This window comes from Amblyomma americanum, chromosome 9 (genome assembly GCF_052857255.1).
Source record: "Amblyomma americanum isolate KBUSLIRL-KWMA chromosome 9, ASM5285725v1, whole genome shotgun sequence".
NCBI lineage: Eukaryota > Metazoa > Arthropoda > Arachnida > Ixodida > Ixodidae > Amblyomma > Amblyomma americanum.
This window is the reverse complement of record NC_135505.1, coordinates 60,166,240-60,191,453: the sequence shown is the minus strand read 5'-3', so window position 1 is coordinate 60,191,453 and position 25,214 is coordinate 60,166,240. Positions and strand designations below refer to the sequence as shown.

Here is a 25,214-nt window from a genome sequence, read left to right as displayed (position 1 = left end):
GGGGCAGACCACCCGGGTGTGGTCGGAATGCGGCAACGACTAGACGAGAAAACGAAGAGATCAGACTAGGCACGATCAACGGAGCAACCATCCCGATAGTGCACAGAATTAGGGTCCTTGGCATGATAATCGAAGCTAATGGCGTCAACGGCGAAACAATCACTAAATTACAGCACAAGACGGCTAACGCCATGCGAATCCTCAAGGGGGTCACCAGCAGAAGAAACGGAATGAGGGAGCGAGTCTTACACGACTCGCACACTCTTTCGTCATGAGCCATATTGCGTACGTCGCGGCATTCCACAACTGGTACAAGGGAGAAGAAGCCAAGATCAACGTCCTCATCCGCAGGGTGTACAAGATAGCACTGGGTCTACCAGAGTCCACCAGCACGCAACACTTGCTCCAGCTCGGGCTTCACAACACGCTTACCGAAATCGCCGAGGCGCAGAGCACTTCATAACTAGAAAGATTAGCGGGCACGAGAGCAGGACGCCAGATCATGGAAAGCGTCGGCATCCCTTACCATGCACAACAAGGCCAGAAAGTCGCTGTTCCGGACGCGATCAGACAAAACTAAGAGTCGGCCCGATTCCACGGAACGTCCACCCAGAACACAATCGGGGAAGAGTGGTCAGGGCCAGAGCTCTCCTACACAGCCACGGAGACTAAACGAGGACAAGGTTCGTTGACGCCGCGGAATACGCAGAACGCTCGCGATTCGCAGTGGCGGTCGTCGATTCGAGTGGCGAAACGCACATAACGGCAAGTGTAGCGTGCGAGCGCGCAGAAGAAGCGGAGGAAGCGACGGTGGCCCTCGCCCTCACGGATCCGACGTGCACCACAGTTCTCTGCGACTTGCGACAAACGGTCAAAAACTTCGCCAAAGGATGGATCTCACAGACAGCGGCCCGAACACTGAGCAATCGCAAAGTCCAGTGAAAGGAAGCTTTTCAAACCAGAATCCAGTGGTTCCCGGCGCACATGGGAGAAGTATCGAACACATGTCGCAACCGAAACGAGACTGCACACGCCGAGGCGCACGAGCTCGCGAACCGCGCCGGCGACCGTCGTCCAATGGGCAGCACCAAAGACTGCCTGACCAGCTACAACGAAATTACCAAGACCGTATGCCTGGCCCACCGAACCTTCCCTCCGCCCAACGACAAGCTGGACAGGGCGCACGCGGTGGCCCTCAGACAACTGCAGACGCTCACGTACCCCAACCCGGCACAATGCCACAGACTCTACTCCGGAACATACCCGACAAATATATGCAAGGTCTGCCACACTGCTATAGCAACTTTACCCCACATGCTCTGGGACTGTAGCAAAAACCCTGACGGTGCTAACTCCGGAACCCTACCGCCACGGTGGGCCGCTGACTTGCGCTGCCCCAGCCTCTGTGACCAACTCTGGGCCGTCCAGCAGGCCCGCGAGGCGATGGCGAGGCAACACCTCGACGTCCCCACGTGGGAGACCTAAGGCCCCGTCGGCGAAAGCTGTGCCGGACTTTTAAATAAAGTTGTTACCAACCAACCAAATGGGTAAACGAAGGGCAGATGTACACGGAAAAGCACGAACAGTTTCTCATAGCAAAAGGGCGAAGAGATGCAAGGATAATTAAACATAGGGCATTAAGGGGGTACAACAGGTATTATAGGTACTGAGAGGTATTTACAAAGGGATAATGGTGCCGGGGCTTACATTCGGGAATGCGGTTCTGTGCTTAAGGGCAGAAGTTCAGTCGAAATTAGAAGTAAATCAGAGAGCTGTTGGAAGATTAGCATTAGGTGCCCACGGGAAGACCACAGACGAGGCAGTACAAGGGGATATGGGCTGGGCATCGTTTGAAGCACGGGAAGCTCAGCGTAAAATACTATACAAAGAACGCCTGAGGAAATTGGATGATAGCAGGTGGGCAGCGAAGGTATTTAAATACCTATACAGAAAGAGCATTGACTCAAATTGGCAGAAAAGAACGAGGAAGCTAACCAGTAAGTATGCCAGACGCCAGGGCGGAGAAAAACCGAGCATTAAACGACAGGTTAAAACGCGGAAGGTAAACATTGGATAAATTCAATGGCAAAGAAGAATAGTGTAGAACCATATCGATACTGAAAACAGCAGGTCAGGAAGGGAGCGTTTTATGATAACTCAAGAGGCAGTGCCCTACTCTTTGATGCGAGGTCAGGATGTCTTAGGACATGCAGCTATTAAGAAATTTAACGAAGAAGATGACACATTTGCTGTGCGTGGTAAATCTACAGAAACAATAGAGCACCTCATACTAAAATGTGATGATATCCATCCTGATGTCGATGCAGGCACACTCACTCTTCCTGAGGCCCTAGAGTTTAGAGATAACAACAGTCATCTAAATAAATATGCAGTGGAAATTAGCGAAAAGCGATTGGAGGATTGGTGGCTCAAAAGCAGGTGGCATACGGTTAAAAGTGTAGGAAGAAGAGTTTGAAGCAAAGGGCGCAATTTGATAACTTACAACGCAGTTAAACGAAAATAAAGGGGAAAAAGCTAAGCATGGTGGCTACTGCCAAAAACCCCATTTCAAAGGGGACGCTCCTACCTTCCATCCATCCAGTATGTCCCGAAAGAGTATTTGTGGGGCGTACTGGACACATTGGATGTAGAAGATGAAGTAATAAATCTTTTAAAGTACATATATAAAGGTAACAGAGTGCTTATAAAATGCGGAAAAAGGTATCAGGGCCCACAGACATACAGCGGGAGCTTAGGCAAGGATGCCCTCTGTCTCTTTTGTTGTTAATGTTGTACCTGCAAGGGTTGAAGACCATGCTAGAGAGGAGCGGACTAGGCTGCAACCTCTCTTTTTTCAAGCAAGGGGAATCGATTAAACAGTCATTCCCAGAATTAATATACGCAGATGATGTAGTGCTAATGACTGACAACAAGGAAGATTTGCAGAAGTTGATAGACATTTGTGGTGCAGAGGGAAGTAGATTAGGTTTCAAATTTAGTACGGAAAAATCTGCAGTCATGATAATTAATGATGGGGGCGGCGAGCATAGAATACAAGAGTTCATGCTAGAAGTAGTGGATGAGTACAAGTATCTTAGGGTGTGGATAAATAACAGTGCTGAGTATCTGACAGAGCATGAGAAGTATGTAATCAATAAAGCTAGTAGGAATGTAGCTGTCATGAAGAATGGGGCACTGTGGAATTACAATAGGTATGAAGTGGTAAAAGGGTTATGGAAAGGGGTGATGGCTCTTAGCCTGACTTTCGGTAATGCGGTCCTATGCATGAGACCATATGTTCAAGCAAGGTTCGAAATTAAACAACGTGGCGTAGGGAGGTTAGCCTTGGGATCACATGACAATACACCAAATCAGGGGGTACAGGGTGATATGGGATGGGCGTCTTTCGAGAGCAGAGAGGCTAGCAGTAAGAGCATTTGAGGAGCGATTTAGAAAAAGAGGGAAAAGCAGTGGGCTAGGAAAGTTTTCAGATACCTGCATATAAAGGATATTGACACGAAATAAAGAAAGCGAACTAGAAAATTGTCAAGAAAATATCTTGACAGCAGTAAGGGGGCAAATCAGCAATTATCGGTTAAGAAAAAGGTTTAAGAAACAGAGAGAGCTCTGTGGAAAACAGGGATGCTGACGAAATCGGCGCTGGGAGCATACATGATGTTTAAGCAGGAAATTGCCAAAGAAAATATCTATGATAATTGTAACGGAAGCTCTTTGTTGTTTGGGGCCAGGACGGGAGTTTTGCGGACTAAGACATCTAGAGTCAGGTATCACGAGATAGACAGGTGTGCGTTGCGTGCGGAGAGGAGGAGGAGGAAACGGCTGAACACTTAATACTTTTCTGCAAAGGGCTTCACCCTACAGTGGAAAGCAGCGGGGCTGATTTATCCAAAGCATTGGAGTTTAAGGACAGTAAAAGAAAAGTAGATTTTAAGCGGGTAACCAAGCGACTGCTATCTCATTGGTGGCTAAAATCAGGACAAGAGTAAAATTTCACAAGTCATGGCTAGGTGGCTTGAACCACCGCCCGATTTAAAGGGTTAAGCCTCCATCCACCCATCCATCCGACCGTCCGTCCGTCCGTCCGTCCGTCCGTCCGTCCGTCCGTCCGTCCGTCCGTCCATCCATCCATCCATCCATCCATCCATCCATCCATCCATCCATCCATCCATCCATCCATCCAGCCAGCCAGCCAGCCAGCCAGCCGGCCAGCCAGCCAGCTAACCAGCTAAGCGAAAGGAAAAGGCGATAAGACGAACATAAAATCCTTCCGACTGCGATTACGATAACATCACTTGTATACAGGCTGGCGATGCAGGCGGTAAATTTAAAATGCAGTCATGGGTAAAAAGTAATAGAATACGCGGAGAGCTTCAGAACAGGTTCAGAAGTGGTAGGCGCTTACCAAGTCGGAAAACAGACCTCTGTATTAAGCCTTCCTGGACATAAGCGGTGCATTTGACAACGTGAACAGGGAACTCTTTTGGGACATATTAAAAGATGACAGTATCGGTCATGAGGTAATTGATTTCCTACAGGGAATATATCGAGAAAATAAAGATGAAATAACATGGGAAGGAATTAGGAGTACGACAGCTGTCGAGGTACACAAAGGATTAAGGCAAGGTCCTATATCACCGCTGCTGTTCATGCTTTATAAGTATGGAAAGAAGGCCACAAGCAAGCAAACTCGGCTATAATCTGTAGCACAGATTAAGCGGAAAGGTTGTTGAGCAACGACTACCGGGTTTAATGTATGCGGACGATATTGTACTGCTAGCAGATAGTCAGGAAGATTTACAAACTTTGTTAATTGCTGTGGAGACGAAGGAGACAGTCTACGTTTCAGTATTAGCGCAACTATGTCAGGTGTGATCAATTTCAACGATAGAACTGACCAGGAGCTTACAATACAAGGCCATGAAATACCCCGAGTGGCCGAATGCAAATATCTCGAGGTATGGGTAAACGAAGGGCAGATGTATACGGAAAAGCACGAACAGTCTCTCATAGCAAAAGGGCGAAGAGATGCCGGGATAATGAAACATAGGGCACTGTGGGGGTACAATGGGTATAAAGTACTGAGAGGTATTTGGAAAGGATTAATGGTGCCGGAGCCCATTCTGGAATGCGGTTCTGTGCTTAGGGGCAGAAGTTCGGTCGGGATTAGAAGTAAATCAGAGAGCTGTTGGAAGATTAGCACTAGGTGCCCATGGGGAAACCACAACGAGGCAGTACAGTGTGATATAAGCTGAGCATCGTTCGAAGCACGGGAAGCTCAGAGTAAAATACTATACGAAGAACGCGTGTGGAAACTGCGCGATAACCGGTGGGCAGCGATGGTATTTAAATACTTACACAGAAAGAGCGTTGACTCACAATGGCAGAAAAAAAAACTAGGAAGCTGACCAGTAAGTATGCCAAAGACGAGGAAGGAGAAAAACAGAGCATTAAACGACAGGTTAAAAACGCGGAAGGTAAAAATTGGATAGATTCAATGGAAAAGAAGCACAGTGTAGAACTATGTCGATACTGGAAAATCAGATCAGGAGGGACGCGTTTTATGATAACTCAAGAGGCAGTGTCCACTCTTTGAAGCTAGGTCAGGATGTCTTAGAACGTGCAGCTACAAAAAGAAATTTAACAAATAATATGACATATGTGCGGTGTGTGGCAAATCTGTCGAAACAATAGAACACCTCAAGCTAAAATGTGAAGGTATCCATCCCGATGTCGATGCAGGCGCAGTAACTCTTCCTGAGGCCGTAGGGTTTAGAGATAACAATAGTCATGTAAACAATCTGCAGTGGAAATTAGCAAAAAGTGATCGGAAGATTGGTGGCCCGAAAGCAGAGAGGTGACATAAGGTTAAAAGTGTAGGAAGACGTATTTAAAGGAAATTGCGTATTTTAATAACTTACTACGGATTTAAACCAAAATAAAGGGGAAAAAAAGCTGAGCCGTAGGCCATCCGCAGCATTGAATGTTGGCGCGTGTTTTAGGGCTGGCTGGGGGCCTGACTGAGCTAGCAAGTCTTCATAGATGGTGGCAAAAGTGTTGGTAATGCTGCCAGTTACTTTGTGGATAGTTTTGGTTTGTGTTTATGCCGTCTGAATAGGGCGTTCTTATGGGAAACAAATTTCTTTGTGAATTTGATGCTTCATAAACTTTCTATGCCACGAAATAAGGTGTTGAAGTGTGTGTATCGAACTAAGTATTGCTGTTGGCAATAGCTATCTGTTTTAGGGTTTGTTGAGTCCGTGCGGGCATATAAAGCGATTATATTATATTTGGCAGGACTTATGGTACAATAGTCGCGAGTGCAGAGCAAGGCCAAGTGTACGGCTTCCTAATGTGAACGCGGCTCTACGGAATTGCATCTGAACCATATGACAGAGTGTGGTACGGGACAGTGTCAGCGACGCCGGCGACCAGCCATCGACCGCAATAATAGGAGCTGACACACAGGACGTGCTGAACTTTAATCGAATTCGTTTTATGAACCATCGAGCGGAAAAACCGGCGCCGTGCGTTTAATGACGTTGGTTCAGTGCGGTGGTACCATGGAGAGTATGATGTGATGCATAGGAGGATGAAGAACAGCGTGGGTGTCTCAAACCCACCAAACCTCATCATTGGTAGGAGAAAATCATAAGAGCAGTACTGATTAACAGTGCATAGGTAATAAGTGAATGGGTAGGGACTGCTAATTAGATGGCTGTTAATTTCTTAAGTGTAATTGATGAATAAAACCGACGAGAACGCCAATGCACTGAATGTAAATGAAATTATTTGTACTTGAGTTGAAGAAGTCAAAGTTGTGCCACCTAATTAGTGAATAAAACGGCTAAAATGGTCCGTATTAAAGAACCAAATGGTAGTATTTAATCACTGACCCATAATTAGTGAAAAGTAATTTGTGCATTAAATGTTCAAAATGGTCTGAATGTATTAAAATAAAAAAACACCTTAACTGGACGGGGTAAAGGACCAAGTAGTAACACCTAATCACCAAACCCTAATTATTTAGAAGTAATTAGTGAATGTAACAGCCAAAATGCTCCGAATGTAATCAAATGTTCCATACCTGAACTGGAGGTAGTAAATGACTAAATAGTGATACCTAAATACCGACCTCTAATAAGTGAGGAGTAATTAGTGAATAAAATTACCAAGAATGCTTCAAATGTCAAATTAACAGTACTTGAGCTCGACATCATAAATGACCAAATAGTAGTGCCTAATTAGTGACCATTAAATAGTGAATAGTAATTAGTGACTTAAATAACCAAAATTGTCCAAATGTAATCAAATTCATAGTACTTGAAATGGAGGTAGTAAATTACTAAATAGTGGCACTTAATTATCGATCCCTGATAAGCGAAAAGCAATTAATGAATGTGCGGAATTGAACTGCAGGTCACTGTGTGCACTGATGACTAAATTTTAGGAGTGGCCCGGCCCAAATTTGGGAGCAACCATCGAACCGGGCGTGGTCCATTATACTTCGATATCAATTTTGGTCAAATTATGCCTAAGTCAATTTTCGGGTGCCTAGTGCGAAATTCTGGGGATGGCCAGGTTCTAATTTTGGTGCAACCATCCAACTGGGCGTGTTTTATTATACGTGTATATCAATTTTGGTACAATTTGGCCAAGGTCAATTTTTGGGTGAACCTTGCCGAATTTCCGGGGTGGTCCGGGCGACCATAGTCCAAGTTCAGGTTGTGGTCGGGTCATGACTGACCCTGGTTGTTTCTATCATGAATAGGCAAAGTGTCATGACTATGCTTGGCTAAATGCTATAGTGTTCCTATGGAACTGTTGCTATGCAGCTGCTTTACAAGTAAGCAAGAAAATATTTTGCTCGGGGTAGTAGTCTTTGAATTATTGCGTTCGCTCCAAAAAACGGACAGAAATGCTTTCACAACCTGAGCGGAAGGCTCCCGGCCACTGCATAGTAGTAGATATCAACTAAAGAATCCGCGATCACTTTGCGACTTTGTCAACAGAGCCTGTAATTCAGCCAACAGCAAACTGCGATCACCACCCACTAATACATAGCCGCGGTATTCAAAGCAAACGCAACAATAGGAGAAGTACAACGTGAAGTAGCTAGCGCTTATCATCTCTTCTTGTAAGGGATGCAGATATCGGAGAACAAGCTTGGAATAACTCATATGTACGGCACTGTTTGGGTTTCAGCAAAAAAATAGAAAATAAAACGACTTCTGCAATATTCAGGAAAGGTGTGTGCGTATATCCATCCATCCATCCATCCATCCATCCATCCATCCATCCATTCATCCATCCATCCATCCATCCATCCATCCATCCATCCATCCGTCCGTCCGTCCGTCCGTCCGTCCGTCCGTCCGTCCGTCCGTCCGTCCGTCCGTCCATCCATCCATCCATCCATCCATCCATCCATCCATCCATCCATCCCTCCGTCCGTCCGTCCGTGCATCCGTCCGCCATTCATTCATCCATGCACCATCCACCCTTCCTTCCTTCCTTCCTTCCTTCCTTCCTTCCTTCCTTCCTTCCTTCCTTCCTTCCTTCCTTCCTTCCTTCCTTCCTTCCTTCCTTCCTTCCTTCCTTCCTTCCTTCCTTCCTTCCTTCCATCCATCCTTCCATCCATCCATCCATCCATCCATCCATCCATCCATCCATCCATCCATCCATCCATCCATCCATCCATCCATCCATCCATCCATCCATCCATCCATCCATCCATCCATCCATCCATCCATCCATCCATCCATCCATCCATCCATCCAACGAGCCTTTGGCAAGTGATTTTCTTAGCCTATAGATATTCTAGCATTCTGTGGTAGCAATAATCGAGTGCTGCTAAGATGGTCAAGCAACCGAAGGTTAAATGCAACGACTATGAGGCGTTGGTGATTTTGAAGGAAACGCCGCTCGTAGAAAGAGAGCTACAGGTAGAGAGGGCGGAGGAGCGCAAACTTGAAGAACAGCTTGGTCAAGTGGAAGCAAAAATGGCTGGCACCGCCATACGAAGCCACATTGGCGGACATTTCAGCGCCAGCCACGTGTATGGGTCCTGCGCGGGCATGGACAGCGATTAGAAAGTAAGTCAGGCAGCTCCAGACAGCTAGGAACTGCTACGCACAGGTGGAAGCTAGGAAGTGTGGAGGCGATGGGGAGAAAGGGAACAAGCTAACCCCAAGGAATGAGGTCACAGACACTGATAAGAGGCAGCATAATCTGGCAGTTAGGAGGAAGGAAGAGAGTAGCATAGCGCTTATCGCTGGTGACTCAAACATGAGGAGGTGCAAAATAGCTATAATGGAGCGTGTATCGCTCGGGGTATTCTCGGGGAAGACAATGGACCCAGTACTGAGAGAAACAAAAAGCGAACTTTCTGAGAATGTTGAAGGGCGCAGTTTGGTAGTGGTAGCGGCGGGGCTAAATGATGTCCTGAATGGTGACGCCGCCAAGTAGTGGAAAGATTAGCCTAGGGAGTTGACAATACATGGGCGGCTTTGACAGATTCATTACAAGAGATGGCATCCAGTTTAGTGGAAGGGTAGGATCAGGGTGTCGTGTTGCGTGGTCCAAGCGAAGGAGCAGACAAGTTTCCAGGGGCGAAGCGACGTTTATTCCAACATATTCGTCGGTGCGTGGCTGGTTACGGCGCACGCCTTTTATTCATTTCGCGTGCCTGCGCATTACGACTGCGGTGATAAGCCGGACACCACACAGAGATCGGCTGGCGCCGGGCAGGCCGGGCAGTAGCCTTTTTAATGGTTCAACGGCGGCTCAGGGCGTTGCGGTAGGTAGAAGCGAAGTAGGTAGTGTAACAATGGCAACTGAACCCAACAATATGGCCACTAGTAGGTACACGAAGAAAGCTACTAAAAAGAAATTTCACTCCAGGATCACGTACACAAACATGCAAGGGGGTAGAAAGAGAGCGAAGTGGTTAGAAAAAGAACAGCAGTTAAAGGGCGAATAAGTAGGTGTATACGCGCTATGCGAGACACATCACACGGATCTTCCCAACTTATAGCTTAGTCAAACTGCAGAATTGGTTTTTCGCCCCTAGGCGCATAAGACCATCACAGGTGATCCATCTTGAAAACCCAATTCCAAGAATCTCAAAACCACATTATTTGACCCAGCCCACTCTGTTAATACGAAGACATGCAATCCAGGGAATTTTTAGAAACGCGTTAACGAAATTTCGTGATCACGAGATTGAAACCAGTTTTTTAGAGCAAACAATAACATTGAAAAAGGCAGGTTACCCTGAAAAGCTTTTGGCCTCAGTTTAAGAAGCAATGCTCTAGAAATCAAAACAGCCTTATCCCACACATAATTAAGGCCACCAAAAAGAAGGTAGCCATTATGCCCTACTCGCATCGCATTTCGCACAGTATGAAGAGAATTTGGAAACGAGTTGGCGTTTATGCCTTCAGTGCTCCTGAGAGACTTTTACAGCTGTGCAAACGGGTCAGTGAACCACGAAAAAAAACAGTAAATGCGACATTAGGCACCAACAGAGTTTCGTGCAGTGGACTGAATCAGTTGTCTGTTCTATTTCTTTTGTCTTGTGGTAAGCAATACATTGGTCAGACAGGACGTTGTTCAGGCCAAAAACTAAAAGAGCATGACTACAATGCAAGTGTTCAAAAGTTCGTTTCGGACACATTAATTGGTATCTATTGTCGTGATTATAAAGTTGTAAACACAGGTTGTTTGGCCCAATTTGAGGAAATTCTACAAATAGCGAGGAATAGAAACAATATGCCCCGTGAAATCATTGAGGCAGTCAACATAGTATTGTTAAAGAACAATGCATAAGCAAGCCTTCTGTTTCATTATCAAAAAAAGAACTTGCCTAACCGACACGAAATTCGAGGCATTAACCGTGCAACCTTCCCACCCTGTCTACTGTTATTTAGCGCTTTCATCACTTCTGAGCACATCCTCTAGGTGATCGGTATGTAAAACTTGGCCTTAATCCTCATTACTCCTTTTATACTTTTATTTTTTGCCGTGTTACCTTTTGGCCTTTCAACTTTTTATACTATTTATACCTATTATCGTTTTTAGCTCTCAATATCATGTTTTTGTCACTGTTGGTTTGTGGCGTGTTCCTTGTTGGCCGTTCATCTTTGCATTTTTTAAATTCTTTCCTTTTTGTACTTTAGTAAGGACCTGTGTAGATTATTGCTTGCTTGCTGCCACTCCTTTTAGATCCTGAGTCACTGTCCTGTCAAAACTGGTCTTGCTCTGCTTCTGCGTCATTGTCCCTGACAAGAAAATATAAGTACATTGCAACGGTTTTTTCGAAATAAAGTTGAAAGTTCTGCGCCTCTGTCCGTGTCTTCCTCCTCCTTTCTTGTCCGTTGTCCCCTTTGCGCCGGTTCTTCTGAGAGCTTTCCTCCCCAAAAACGCGCATTCTGAGGACTTTCAAACGGCCATTACGGCCGAACCGTTTGTTGCAAATGGTTCCGGTTGGTGTCAAACGATTCGCCGTTTGTCGGGAACACGTGTATGAAATTTATTAACAGATTTAACGTGGAAATATACCGAATTTATCAAAGGTGGCTGTAAATCACAATAGCAGTGCAAAATATAATAGGTAGATGGCGTTTCTTGTGTCGTACAAGGAATGTTTCCGAAGTGGAAGCATCCGCGGTTGTTAGGATCTAGTCTTCTCCATGTTTGTTGTTGCTGGTAAATACTTTCATTTTGACAGAGGCGTTTTGGGCACACAGACTCCTGCGCCCCAGTACGACCCCATTATACTCCAATGTTCGTGTTCCTAAGTCCATGACGTGAGCAGTCCGGTCAGCGGCGGTCTTCTGCCGGACCGGATCTTCAGAGCGTAGCCCCAGTCCTCCCAGCTGGTGAGGTGCTCCAGGCCCCGCAGGAGCAGATCCGCCGCGCATTGGAATAGAATACGGTCGAGGGTGGCGGTGGGGTGGTTTCACAGGGTTGTGACGTTCCTTGTGTGTGCTACGAGGGTCCACATTCGACGGCGCGGCGTAGACGGAGCCCCCAGTGGCGGCAAAAGCACTCAAAGGAAAGCAATTCAGCTGGAAGAGAGGAGATCGGCGACAGCCGGTCTCGTTTTGGAAGCAGCCAGCACACGTTTCTACTGTATATGGCTGCAAGCAACTTGAGTGGGATTGCTTTCGGGCCTGTCGCCATGGACCGCACGGAAAAGACCCAAATGACAGCTGCGTTCAATTACCGAACCATACTCGTTGAGAGTGAACGACCAAAACGAAGGGGTTTAAGCACAACCGGACCCCCTTTCCATAGTGTCGGCACGTGTCGAACGCCGCCGCCGCCGCCGCGGGGAGACGGGCGTTATCTTCCCCAATTGTCGTGACCGTGCCGGGGACAAAGGGCCTCGTTTCGGCGGGCCAGGCCCCGTGACAAGACGGCGGGCATCATCAACAACCCTCCCGAGCACATCCCAGGACAAGGGACCACTTTCCCGGCCTTTTAGTGACCTCGCGTTCCGGCCTTGAGTGGCGAGTGTCATTTGATGGAGAACGGAGGTCGGTGACCCGCGGGAACCGTCAGCGGGCTATAGACCGTCTACCATAGCCGACGCTACCTCGACGACAACCTTCTTTCCCTCGGACTCAACACCTGACGGGGGCGAGACCATAAGTGCGGTGGTGTGTTTGTGCGCCCAAGTGAAAGCCCTAGGCCCCTCCCACTCCGGCGTGGGCGTCCTCACCCTAGGGAATGTGGGGATAAGAGGATATAAAAATCGACAAGGAGTACGGAAGCGAGAACGCTCAGGACGACATCGTTCGCCAAGGGGGCCTTCAGCGCCGAAGCCCGACGGCGTGCAGCTTCTGCCAGCAACCGTTCGAGCTCAACTCCGGAGCCCCTCCATCGTCCCCATGAAGTCGTCGGCACGTAAGCTCGGACACCCCAGCCTCTGATGTATAATCATAATCATGTATAATTATTGAATATATCTGTTTGTTTAAACTGAGCCATACGGTGTCTTTTTGCCTCTCCGTCCCGTGTGGACCTGCGCATTATGGGGGGTCGTCACACTGGTGTCAGAAATGGGGTCTCAAAAGCAAATGTCCTCTGAATGCTGCGACATTCATGACTTCAAAATTGTAATCAAAAGGGAATCACGGGACTGATTGTGGGACTTTTACCCCCATTTGAGAGGCTTGAGGCACCGGAGGGCTTGAGCGAAAAAAAAATGTCTGTATCTGAGGGAGCTCCCACTCCACAGCCGTCGCTCGGAGCAAGCATGCTGGCATTAGGAAGCGTCATTCCGACGTTTACGGGAGATAAGACAGGGGTTCCAATCTGCGATTTCTTTTCCATGCTAGAAGAGATTGGGAAAATGGGGGGATGGTCCGATGCTCAAATGCTGGGAATGGCGAGGTGTAAGATGGCAGGAGCTGCTCATGATTTTGCATGGCGAGACGAAAAAGTAAAATCCACAAAATCATTTGCGGAATTTAAGAAGCTCGCGTTTGAGCATTTCGACACTGAACCACGTCACGTGCGGGTACAGAGGTTCCGTGACGCCGGACATATGGTAGGGGAGGACGTGCGAACGTTTGCGTCGCGGCTTCAGCGCCTAGCACGCGATACGTTAAGCAGGGAGGAGGAAGGAGACCATGCAGCTAAAGAAGAAATACGCGGAGGATCTACTTAAAGAGGAAATGACCGCTTTGTTCGTGGCTGGTCTGCAAGACCCCGTGCGCCGGTTCGTGCTCTCGCGCAAGCCGAGCAATTTCGACCAAGCCGTGGCGGCCGCATTGGATGAGGAACGAAATGAGGCGTTAACGACAGCCGCAGCGAGAGTACGCGTCATAGAGAGAGCGGTGCTCAACCCTGAGGTTGCTCTCTTGACAGAGCGGTTAAATCGCTTAGAACAGCTGCTATCTCAGCAGGTGGAACGCCAGGTTGAAGCGCGCGCTCAACAGCGCCCATTCGCTGGAAGCCGGAGACAGCCACTACTGATCCGGAGTTCCCGGGTTCGAACCCGACCGCGGCGGCTGCGTTTTTATGGAGGAAAAACGCTAAGGCGCCCGTGTGCTGTGCGATGTCAGTGCACGTTAAAGATCCCCAGGTGGTCGTAATTATTCCGGAGCCCTCCACTACGGCACCTATTCTTCCTTTCTTCTTTCACTCCCTCCTTTATCCCTTCCCTTACGGCGCGGTTCAGGTGTCCAAAGATATATGAGACAGATACTGCGCCATTTCCTTTCCCCAAAAACCAATTATTATTATTATTATCACAAAGCTACAGGCGCGGTATGCGAGATTTTGAAGAAATCGTATACGCTTCGCTTGCCAGGGTCGTGGACACATCGCCAGGTTCTGCCAAAACGTGCGCCGTGGGGAGCCACAAAGAGAAGTAGGAGAGACACGCCCTAAGCAAGCCTACAGCTGGGCTCCAGATACCGAGACAAAAAACTAGATAGTCCTCCCCATCCTGAGGAGCGTGGGGAGGGAGCAGTGGATGATGAGGTGGTGGTGGTTTGTGTGGCCGACGAGGCATGCCCTGTTGTGCGTTGCAAGTTAAATGGTTGTTGCATGGAATTGTTGATAGATACGGGGTCAAAGGTGACATTGCTTAAGGAGAGCAGTTTTAACACGCTTCGAAGGAAGGGGGACCGCGAGGTGTTGGAAGCGTCTGGTGGTATGGCAACCAAATTTGTAGGCATAACGGGGGATCCTCTTGGCATAAGTGGACTCTACCGGTTACACTTCTCTCTCGGCGGAATTGCATTGGAGCACCCCTGCTACGTATGCCCGGACACGGTGTCTCTGCCAAACGGAGTGTCAGGTATATTAGGGCAGGATTTTTTGAGAAAAGGGAAGGTAGTAGTCTCATTCTCTGAGGAAGAGGTTAATGCGGGCGGCTCAAAAGTTCCGTTTTTGAACAGGAGAGGGGCTGAGATTCGCATTACCGATATTGACACCCGTCAAACAGTGGGATCATTGGAGAAGGTATATTCGCGGGTTGCCGTCAGGCTGGTCGATGAGGCGGTCGTCCTTCCTTGGTCGGAGCACATTTTGTACGCGTGTGTGCTTTCAGATGTAGAGAGCGGCTCCGTGGGAGTGCTTGAGCCGGTCGACTCTCTCAGCAATGGCCTGAAGGCAGCCGCGTGCCTCGTGACAGTTAATGTCACCCACAGAGTGCCCCTACGGGTGGCTAACTGTAGCCAGCAGCCACTGAGCCTTCCCAAGAACAAAACATTGGCTTTCTTCACCTCTGCGATAGAGAAACGTGAGCCCACCGATAAGGTACTCGAAACTGTAGAGCATGCTAGTCCTTCGGCTGCTCCAAAGGCGTCGTTCGATCTTTCGCACGTGAAATCCAGGGAGAGGGAGGCTCTGGCTGGTTTGCTGAACGACTACTCGGAGGTATTCGCCGCGTCCAACCTGGATTTGGGCTGGTGTGGCGTTATAAAGCACAGGATAGAAACCGGCACTTCATCGCCCGTTTACCAGCGTGCGTACAGGATTCCTTACTCCCAACGTGAGGAGATGGAGCGGCAGGTGCAAGACCTCATTGATCGCGGCATTGTCGAACACTCAAAGTCACCCTGGGGAGCACCAGCACTATTGGTGGAAAAGCCAGATGGCTCGTATCGATTGGTAGTGGACTACCGCAAACTAAATGCCGTAACTCGCATCGATCCATACCCCATCCCCAATATACAGGAGACGCTTTCTCAGCTGGGCTCTGCCAGGTACTTCACGGTAGTGGACATGGCGGCGGGATTCTGGCAGATAGCAATGGATCCGGCAGATGCCGAGAAAACGGCATTCAACACGCCCTCAGGGCACTATGAATGGAAAAGAATGCCGATGGGTCTGGCCAACAGCCCTGCTGTCTGGCAGAGAATCGCTGATGTTATCCTGGCAGGTCTTCTGGGGAGGCTGTGCTTTGTGTATATGGATGACATAATCATATACAGTGACAGTTTTGAGAACCATTTGCGCGATATTGAGCAGGTTTTGGTGCGACTAAGAGGAGCGGGTCTCAAGCTGAAGCCCTCTAAGTGCCAATTCCTCAAAAACGAGGTGAAATACCTCGGGCACGTTGTTTCAGCTGACGGCGTGCGACCGGACCCTGAGAAACTAAGGTGTGTCTCGGATTTTCCATCCCCGACTAGCGTCCGCCAGGTCCGGCAGTTTCTCGGCCTGATCGGTTACTACCGAAGGCACATAGAGGAGTTCGCCAAGCTCGCTAAGCCGCTCATCGCCTTAACAGCCAAAAATGTCGCCTTTCGCTGGGACGAAAACGCGGAGGACGCTTTTGGGGCCCTGAAAAGGAAGCTAATGAGTGCACCGCTGTTGCGCCACCCGGATTTTAATTTGCCCTTCGTTATGGCCACAGATGCGTCAAAGTTCGCAGTTGGTGCCGTGCTATCTGAGGTTATTGAGGGCAAAGAACATCCCGTTGCTTTTGCTAGCGGACAGCTGAGCCCCACAGAGAAAAAGTACGGAGCTACGGAAAGGGAGTGCCTCGCCGTTGTCTGGGCAGTAAAGCACTTCAGGTGCTACCTTTACGGCCGCAAATTCAAGCTAGTCACAGACTGCCATCCTCTGAAATGGGTGATGAGTGTCAGGGACCCTAGCTCGCGACTCGCTAGATGGAATCTACACCTGCAGGAATACTGCTTTGAAGTGGAGCACAAGTCAGGAAAGACACATCTGAATGCTGATGCACTCAGCCGCACAGCTGCCGTGGCAGCTATAGATGAGTTTGTCCCCGTAGTCGACCCCGCCGAATTACGCACAGAGCAGCGCAAAGATCCTGACCTGAAGCGAATAATCGAAAGCTTAGAGGGCACACCGTCTCACCCCGAACAGCTAGGTTATTTCATTGGCAAAGACGGCACCCTGTGTCGGCGCACGAGGCCAACCAGGAAACGGAGACCAGAGAAAACCGCTTGGGAGAGAGTCGTCATACCTCGGTCGTGGACAGAAAGGGTTCTTCGCGCGTTTCACGATGCGCCATGCGCCGGTCATTTTGGCGTAGCGAAGACACGCAGGCGTGTGGAGCGTTTGTACTTTTGGAGTGGCATGCGACAGGATGTTAGAGACTACTGTGCGAAGTGTCATTCCTGTCTCGAAAGAAAAACACCCAAGGGACGAAGACCAGCTCCAATTCAGCCGTTCCCTGAGGTTTCGGCTCCCTTCGAGCGGACAGGTATGGACATAATGGGCCCATTGCCCACGACCACTTCCGGAAACAGGTACATTTTAGTATTTGTCGATCATCTTTCAAAATACGCGGAAGTGGTAGCACTCCCAGATCAGAAGGCAGACACGGTTGCAAGAGCATTTGTCGAACAGATCGTGCTCCGACATGGACCCCCGAGGCAACTCTTGACAGATCGGGGAACGAACTTCGTGTCGCAGCTAATGAGGAGAGTTTGCGAGCTGCTTAAGATCGCTAAGAAGCAGACAACACCGTACCATCCGGCTTGCAACGGCGCGGTGGAGCGACTGAACCAAACCGTGGCCGGGTTCTTGTCGCATTTTGTTTCGCGCGACCAGCGGGACTGGGACTTGTGGCTCCCGTATGCAATGTTTGCCTACAATTCCGCAGCACACGAGAGCACGGACGAATCGCCATTCTTTCTTCTCTACGGCCGAGACCCGGACCAGCCTAGTGAAGTGCCAGAGGGCCCTCGTCGTGTCCCATACGCTTTACTGGACGACTATATGGTTGAGCTAGAATCGCGCTTGCAAGTGGCGAGGGACATCGCAAATGAGGCCTTAAAGAAAGCGGCGAAGCGCAGGAAGGAGGTGCACGATCGCAGTGCTAGAGACGCGCCGTTTGATGTGGGGGACAGCGTGTACATTGAAAACTGCCAAAGGCAGATTGGGCTAGCTCGTAAGTTCCAGACGAAGTGGAGAGGACCGTGCGAGGTTGTCGAGAAGCTTTCTCCGGTAAACTTCGGAGTCCGAGACGTGAACCGGCGCTTGATAAGGATACACGCAAATCGCCTCAAGTCGGCACCGGTTCAGTATTCACGAAATGAGGAAAGGGAAAGCGCGGATTTTGATGGGGACAGAAGTGAAGCGGAACGCGCAGATAGTTCGCAAGAAACGCCCTCTCCTGCATTTGTTCGGCAGGCGCCAGAGGTGACGGCCGGAATGCCACCGGATTTACTTCATGCATTGCTAGAAGAAGAAGAAGCGCGCGAGGTTGCCGCGCAGATAACGCCAGGAGAGGCTCCTGCCACGAGCCCTCGCGAGTCTCAAAGCAGACAAAGGGTCACAGACTTACTTGGTATGACTCATGAAGGCCGATATTCGCTGCGAAATCGGAAAGCTAAGTCGGACTAATGGCGTAAACAGAGCGGAGTTGTGAACTGGTTAGAATTGTGTAATGCCGCAGCTCATAACAATGCTATGTGCTTATGTGTTAAGATATCGGAGTTGGTAGTTAAACCTTTCTGTCATTAAGTAACACCTTCACAGGAGAGCATGCGGAGCGCATGCAGAACCTGCCCTACTTCCTTTCGTTATCTATATTTTTGTCTGTGCCGTGATCGTGCTAGAAATGGGAGCTCCTTTGTAACTGTGGTAAATTTATTTCGTCCAGTTTTGACTAGAAAGGAGAGGCTTGGGTGCTGAGTTTCATGTTTATCTGTAAAAGAAGATCAGTGCTGCCCCTGGAGACGCCAGTTATGACAGCTGAGGCATATGGTGTTGTGCAGTGGTGTTGAGTGCAGCGAAAAGTGTTTTGTCGGACGCACTGTGCGAGGCGATTCAGAACGAGAAGGGGAGCTGCATGGACTCAAATGTTCGGAGAACATTCTTCTGGAGGGTGAGCGAGTGTGACGTTCCTTGTGTGTGCTACGAGCGTCCGCGTTCGACGGCGCGGCGTAGACGGAGCCCCCAGTGGCGGCAAAAGCACTCAAAGGAAAGCAATTCAGCTGGAAGAGAGGAGATCGGCGACAGCCGGTCTCGTTTTGGAAGCAGCCAGCGCACATGTTTCTACTGTATATGGCTGCAAGCAACTTGAGTGGGATTGCTTTCGGGCCTGCCGCCATGGACCGCACGGAAAAGACCCAGGTGACAGCTGCGTCCAATTACCGAGCCATACTCGTTGAGAGTGAACGACCAAAACGAAGGGGTTTTAGCACAACCAGACCCCCTTTCCATAGTGTCGGCACGTGTCGAACGCCGCCGCCGCCGCCGCGGGGAGACGGGCGTTATCTTCCCCAATTGTCGTGACCGTGCCGGGGACAAAGGGCCTCGTTTCGGCGGGCCAGGCCCCGTGACAAGACGGCGGGCATCATCAACAACCCTCCCGAGCACATCCCAGGACAAGGGACCACTTTCCCGGCCTTTTAGTGACCTCGCGTTCCGGCCTTGAGTGGCGAGTGTCATTTGATGGAGAACGGAGGTCGGTGACCCGCGGGAACCGTCAGCGGGCCAGAGACCGTCTACCACAGCCGATGCTACCTCGACGACAACCTTCTTTCCCTCGGACTCAACACGTGACGGGGGCGAGACCATAAGTGCGGTGGTGTGTTTGTGCGCCCAAGTGAATGCCCTAGGCCCCTCCCACTCCGGCGTGGGCGTCCTCACCCTAGGGAATGTGGGGATAAGAGGATATAAAAATCGACAAGGAGTACGGAAGAAAGAACGCTCAGGACGACATCGTTCGCCAAGGGGGCCTTCAGCGCCGAAGCCCGACGGCGTGCAGCTTCTGCCAGCAACCGTTCGAGCTCAACTCCGGAGCCCCTCCATCGTCCCCATGAAGTCGTCGGCACGTAAGCTCGGACACCCCAGCCTCTGATGTATAATCATAATCATGTATAATTATTGAATATATCTGTTTGTTTAAACTGAGCCATACGGTGTCTTTTTGCCTCTCCGTCCCGTGTGGACCTGCGCATTATGGGGGGTCGTCACAGAGTGCAGGAGTGGCTGGTGTGCGTTCGTTAGGAGCGGGATCTAGTATAAGGGGATGGGAGGGTTCGCGTCTGGAGGCGGCGCCATGCGGTTTAGTGGTAATTATCTAGTGGGTGGTATGGTGGCAGGCAGAGCTGTCTCTCGACTTAATGAGCCTGAACAAGCTCGCTTAATGTGTGCATGCGCTTCCGGAAGAACTCCGACGGGGGCCCGCCTGTGGCCGGTGTATCAGACATCGGGCTCAGCTATCGGCGGCGCGTTGGCGCGGTTACCCAAGTGCGCAGGCACGCAGAGCAGCTCCACGTGGCGGGTCGGGTTGACAGTGGGCGAGGTCAGTATGCAAGTAGCAGGGACATGAACTCGCTTGCGCGCGTAGTAGTGCACTTTTCGAATCTGAGAATATAGCGCGCTTCCGTGTGGGCAATCGCAAGTGTGATGGCTGCCTCCTCAGTCACTTCTGAGGAGGAAACCGAAGGGAGATGGAGAGCAGCAAGGGATTAAAGTGTAATGCCCACCACGGCTGCCGTCGGTTCCTCCAGCATGCGGCGTCCACTCACACGGCATACTCCTAGGAGCCGTAATATTTGTGGAAAGCCTTCGCCCTGGCTCGGCGGCATGGCCCGTGGTGTTGATCACGGGTGTTTCTCGGAACGGGTTTGACGAGGAAGTTGGCTTGGGATGGAGAGAAGTGTGGGGTCGTTTGCCGAGGTGTGAACGCCGAGAGTACTCAGGATGTGGAGTGTGGTAGCTAAGCTACCGTAGCTAACGCTCTTAAGTCTTACACCGGCAGTGTTGACGGATAGTTTTTAAAGCGAAAGCTTTACTACCCCAGCCAGCGAGCCATTTCGGCTCGTCGCGCACTTCAGTCGTATGCCATGACCGACGAACGACCTTGAGCCGCCGTTGCCTAGGAACACCGCAGCCGCGCTCCAACAGATGGCGCCGCCGTCGCCGCTCGCTCCACTAGATGTGCTCCAAAAGAGCTTATTGTCGAGCAAGTTGGCTTTGCATGATATGGAAGAAGTTAGCGCAAAACTTAGCCAGAGACCGAGAAGAAACACACAAGACGACAGACGAGCGTAGAGGGAGAGGAGGACTGGGGTAAAGGGAGAGGAGGTGTAGTCTCGGGGGGGGGGGGTGTACATATATATGCGCTTCGCCTCAGTGTATTGTAGTCGTTATGGAGAGCGCGAAAAAGACGCAACAACGACAGAACGAAGCGAGCAAGAGACAACGCCCTTAAGAGACGCCAGAAGAACGCGCCGCACGGCTCGAGAGGCGTCGTAACGAAGATGGGGCTAGAAGAAGTCGTGCCACGTCCCGGAGTGACTCTTCAACTGCGCATAATAATAATAACTGGTTTTCTGGGAAAGGAAATGGCGCAGTATCTGTCTCATATATCGGCGGACGCCTGAACCGCGCCATAAAGCAAGGGATAAAGGAGGGAGTGAAAGAAGAAAGGAAGAAAGAGCTGTCGTAGTGGAGGGCTCAGGAATAATTTCGACCACCTGGGGATCTTTAACATGCACTGACATCGCACAGCACACGGGCGCCGTCAATGCACGTTAATGATCCCCAGGTGGTGGAAATTTTTCCGGAGCCCTCCACTATTGAAACTCTTCCTTTCTTTCACTCCCTCTGTGAGGTACTAGATAGCGGTCGGGCATGGTTGCTCGATTGAGGGCTCGATAGTCGCCGCAGGGTCGCCAGTCGTCTGGTGTAGACTTCAGCACCATGTGCAGTGGAGACACCCACGGACTAGCGGACGGGCGGATTATGCCGAGCTCGAGCATGTGGTCGAATTCCTGTCGAGCTGCTTGCAGCTTTTGCGGGGACAGGCGACGTGGGCGTGCGTAAAGTGGTGGGCCTGTGGTGACAATGTGGTGGCATACATTGTGTTTGACGGCCACACTAGCCTGTGGTGGCCGCGTCAGTTCGGGGAAATCGCCGAAGATGCCGGTGAATCGTGTAGCGCCCGGCGGTGCTACGAGCGTGGGGCTGAGAGGTGGATGCCCGGATGGTTTCCCGCTTACTTCTGCTTGTGACGGGGTCCTGTAAACGCCGGTTGCGAATATCGACAAGCAGTCCGAAGTTGCGCAATGTCTGCACCTAGGATGGCAAATTTTACGTCAGCCGCGACGAAAATCCACCGAAATGTCCTCTTCAGACTCAGGTTCAGCGAGAGAGAGCGTTGCCCGTACGTCGATATCTTCGTATTGTTGACAGCTTGCAACGGTGCCGCGCACGGTCGTTTGCGATCGACTGGCGACGCCGGCACGACACTAACTTCCGCACCTGTGTCCACTAGGAAACGAGCACCTCTTTCGCGATCGGTCAGGAAGAAAACCGATGGGCGACTGTCCGGTGGGGCGGGGGCACTGGTCACCCACAGTGCTGGCCCGGGGCGCTTCCCGCATTTTCACAGGGCGAAACACAGTTCCGTGCAGCGTTGCCGAATTTGCGGTGGTACCAGCACACCCTGCGTTGTTGTGGTTGTGATGCGGTACGCTGTCGTGTTCGCTGGTTGCCGCTCGAGTGCAGCGCTGCGACGGTGTCTGCGAGGCGAGAAATTTCCTCTCGCATCTCTTGCAGGGAATTGGCGGACGGTGCGTCGGCGTGCACCGACGCGACTGTAGGCACGGCGACAGCCATGAGTTTGTCGGCGAGCTCGGCCATCTTGGCAAGGTCTGTCTCGCCCGACGCCGTGAGGCCTATCCGTACGTTTGTGGGAAGCCTTTGCAGGCTCAACACGGGTTTCGCAAGAGATTTAGTACAGTGACTCAGTTAACAGAATTTGCGCATGACATTTTTCTCAGCATAGATGCCGGTAACCAAATCGATGCCATATTCATCGATTTCTCAAAAGCTTTTGACACGGTTCTTCACTCTAAACTGTTATGCAAACTAAAAGTCATTCTCAATAACTCTCAACTCGTTGACTGGATTGCCATTTCCTCTCGCACCGCTCCCAGTTTGTTCGCTTCAATTCCGTCGATTCTTCGAAAGCTGACGTAACCTCAGGTGTTCCCCAAGGCTCTGTCCTTGGCCCTTTGTTGTTTTTACTTTATATTAATGATTTGCCTGACAGTATAACCGCAAAGATCCGTCTATACGCCGATGATTGTGTATTGTACCACACTATTAACTCTGTCAGTGATCACTTCCTTCTGAATGAGTCTTTTGGTATATTCTGTGATTGGTGCAATACGTGGCAGATGAAAATCAACTTCAGCAAAACAGTTGTCATGTCTTTCACCAACCGCCTATGCCCTTATAATTACAATTATTCATGCCCTTCTAATTACGATTATTCATCCCTGCAAAGGGTACATAAATATAAATATCTTGGCGTTGTTTTTTCACACAATATGTCATGGTCAAAACACATCGATCATATCACAGCTAAAGCTCTTAAAAAGGTCGGTTACTTGAGGCGCACAGTACGGGATGCTCCTAAAGAGACGAAATTGGTCGTGTATAAAACTCTAATTCGCCCTATTATTGAATATGCTTCCAATGTTTGGAATCCATATAAGCAATGTGAAATTGATCAAATAGAATCTGTACAACGAAAAGCTGTAAGATTTATTTTTCGCCGCTACGACTTTCATTTTTCACCCTCATCTGCGATATCTTCCTTACACTTAAGTCCGCTCGCATCCCACCGGAAAACTGAGTCCTTAAAACTTCTTCACTCAATAGTGCATTCTGCTAATTGCCTCTCAGAGAGTAAGCATATCACGTTTTCGAAACCATCTCTAACCAGGAGCCATCACGATCTTAATATCCAACCCTTTTTTGCCCGTACTAACGCTTTCAAATACAGTTTTTTTCCGCGTACCGTGGAGAGTTGGAACTCTTTAAATGGAAATATACGTGCCTTTTCTGTGTCTGATTTTGCGTCCGAAATTGAGACGTAGCATTATATGATGTTGTATGCAGCGTTTGTTTCACATTTTGCCATGTACCCCTTTATGCGCGCAACTGTACCGCATGAAATATGTAACCACTCCTGCTATAGCCCCTGGAATGGGGCTGCAGTATTTTCAAATAATAATAATAACAATAACAGTTCCCGCACTAAACGGCCGTCGCTTGCTATCGCGCCGCCGGCCAGCTGCTGCATGTGGCGTAGCAACTAGTTCGGCCTCCCGCAGTAGCTGCTGGAGATGCTCGGGCTCTGTAGGTGTGACACAGCGAATCAGTGTCTCCTTTGGCGTCTGGTAGGCGTTCTGTGCGGGTGGTGTTAGCAGTAGGTCCCGCACCTCGCTGGCCGTCGCGGGCGGGAGGCTGCCCACCACGTGGTGGTATTTGGTGCTGTCAGCAGTGATGCGGCGTGCAGCGAACTGTGACTCCACTTGCACGAACCAAAGTTCCGGGTCGCCGGTCCAATTCGGAGGTAGCTTGACATCAAGTACAGCTACCGTGGGGCTGCCGGCGTCGCTTCGCTGGTTCATGGCTATCACGTCCGGGACACCAATTATGGCACGCGCGAGGAAAGCAGAGACAAGGCGTGGGGCTTGGAGTCTCGGTGCCAACTCGTTTTATTCTTTGTGCGCCGGCCCTTTCTCGGCAGCCGGCTGGCTACGGTCGACTGCGGTCGGCTATGTTCCGCGCTGGCAGCACCGCGGCTTATCCGCGGCATATTTGTGTTCACCACACCTCCTTTATCCCTTCCCTTATGGCGCGGTTTAGGTGTCCGCCGATATATCAGACAGATACTGCGCCATTTCCTTTCCCCAAAAACCAATTATTATTATTATTATTATTATTCGCAGTTGAAAAGTCACCCCGGGACGTGGTACGACTTCTTATAGCGGAAGAAACTGGTTTGAGTTCTCGAAAGCGTCGGTATGAGACGCTGCGTAGACGACGTGCCGAGAAAACGAAGCTTTCGCAATTCAATTAAGGTTAACCAGAGCTAAACCACAGCCATTTTTTTTTGCTTGCCTTGTATACGATCACCGACCATCGTGCCATCATTGTTTTTCATCAACCGTGGCGATCATCTGACCAGTCTTAACAGGTTCCTTCAAAGGTTAACTTGCACTTGAAGCGGCACTCGGAGTTAATCTGCTTTTCGGCGCTTGTAAATTGAGGCGCGTGAAAAACAAAATCACGGGGCAAGCAAAGCTCATAGACGCGAAGCGCCATAAAAAATCGAGACTCTGGATGGTTGGATGGATGGATGGATGGATGGATGGATGGATGGATACGGCTGAACCCTTTACATCGGGCGGTGGCTCAAGCCACCTAGCCATGTCTTGTGAAATTTTACTCCT

At 49.9% G+C, this 25,214-nt stretch overlaps 1 protein-coding gene across 1 annotated transcript; it reads right to left on the bottom strand.

The window, feature by feature from the left end:
* Positions 1–22,314: 22,314 nt before the first annotated feature.
* On the bottom strand, positions 22,315–24,389 carry LOC144103365 (uncharacterized). Its single transcript, XM_077636104.1, has 2 exons — positions 24,014–24,389; positions 22,315–22,643 (listed from the first exon to the last, which is right to left on the bottom strand). Exons 1-2 carry the CDS (start codon positions 24,387–24,389, stop codon positions 22,315–22,317), a joined length of 705 nt encoding a protein of 234 aa, XP_077492230.1.
* Between the last annotated feature and the right edge of the window lie 825 nt (positions 24,390–25,214).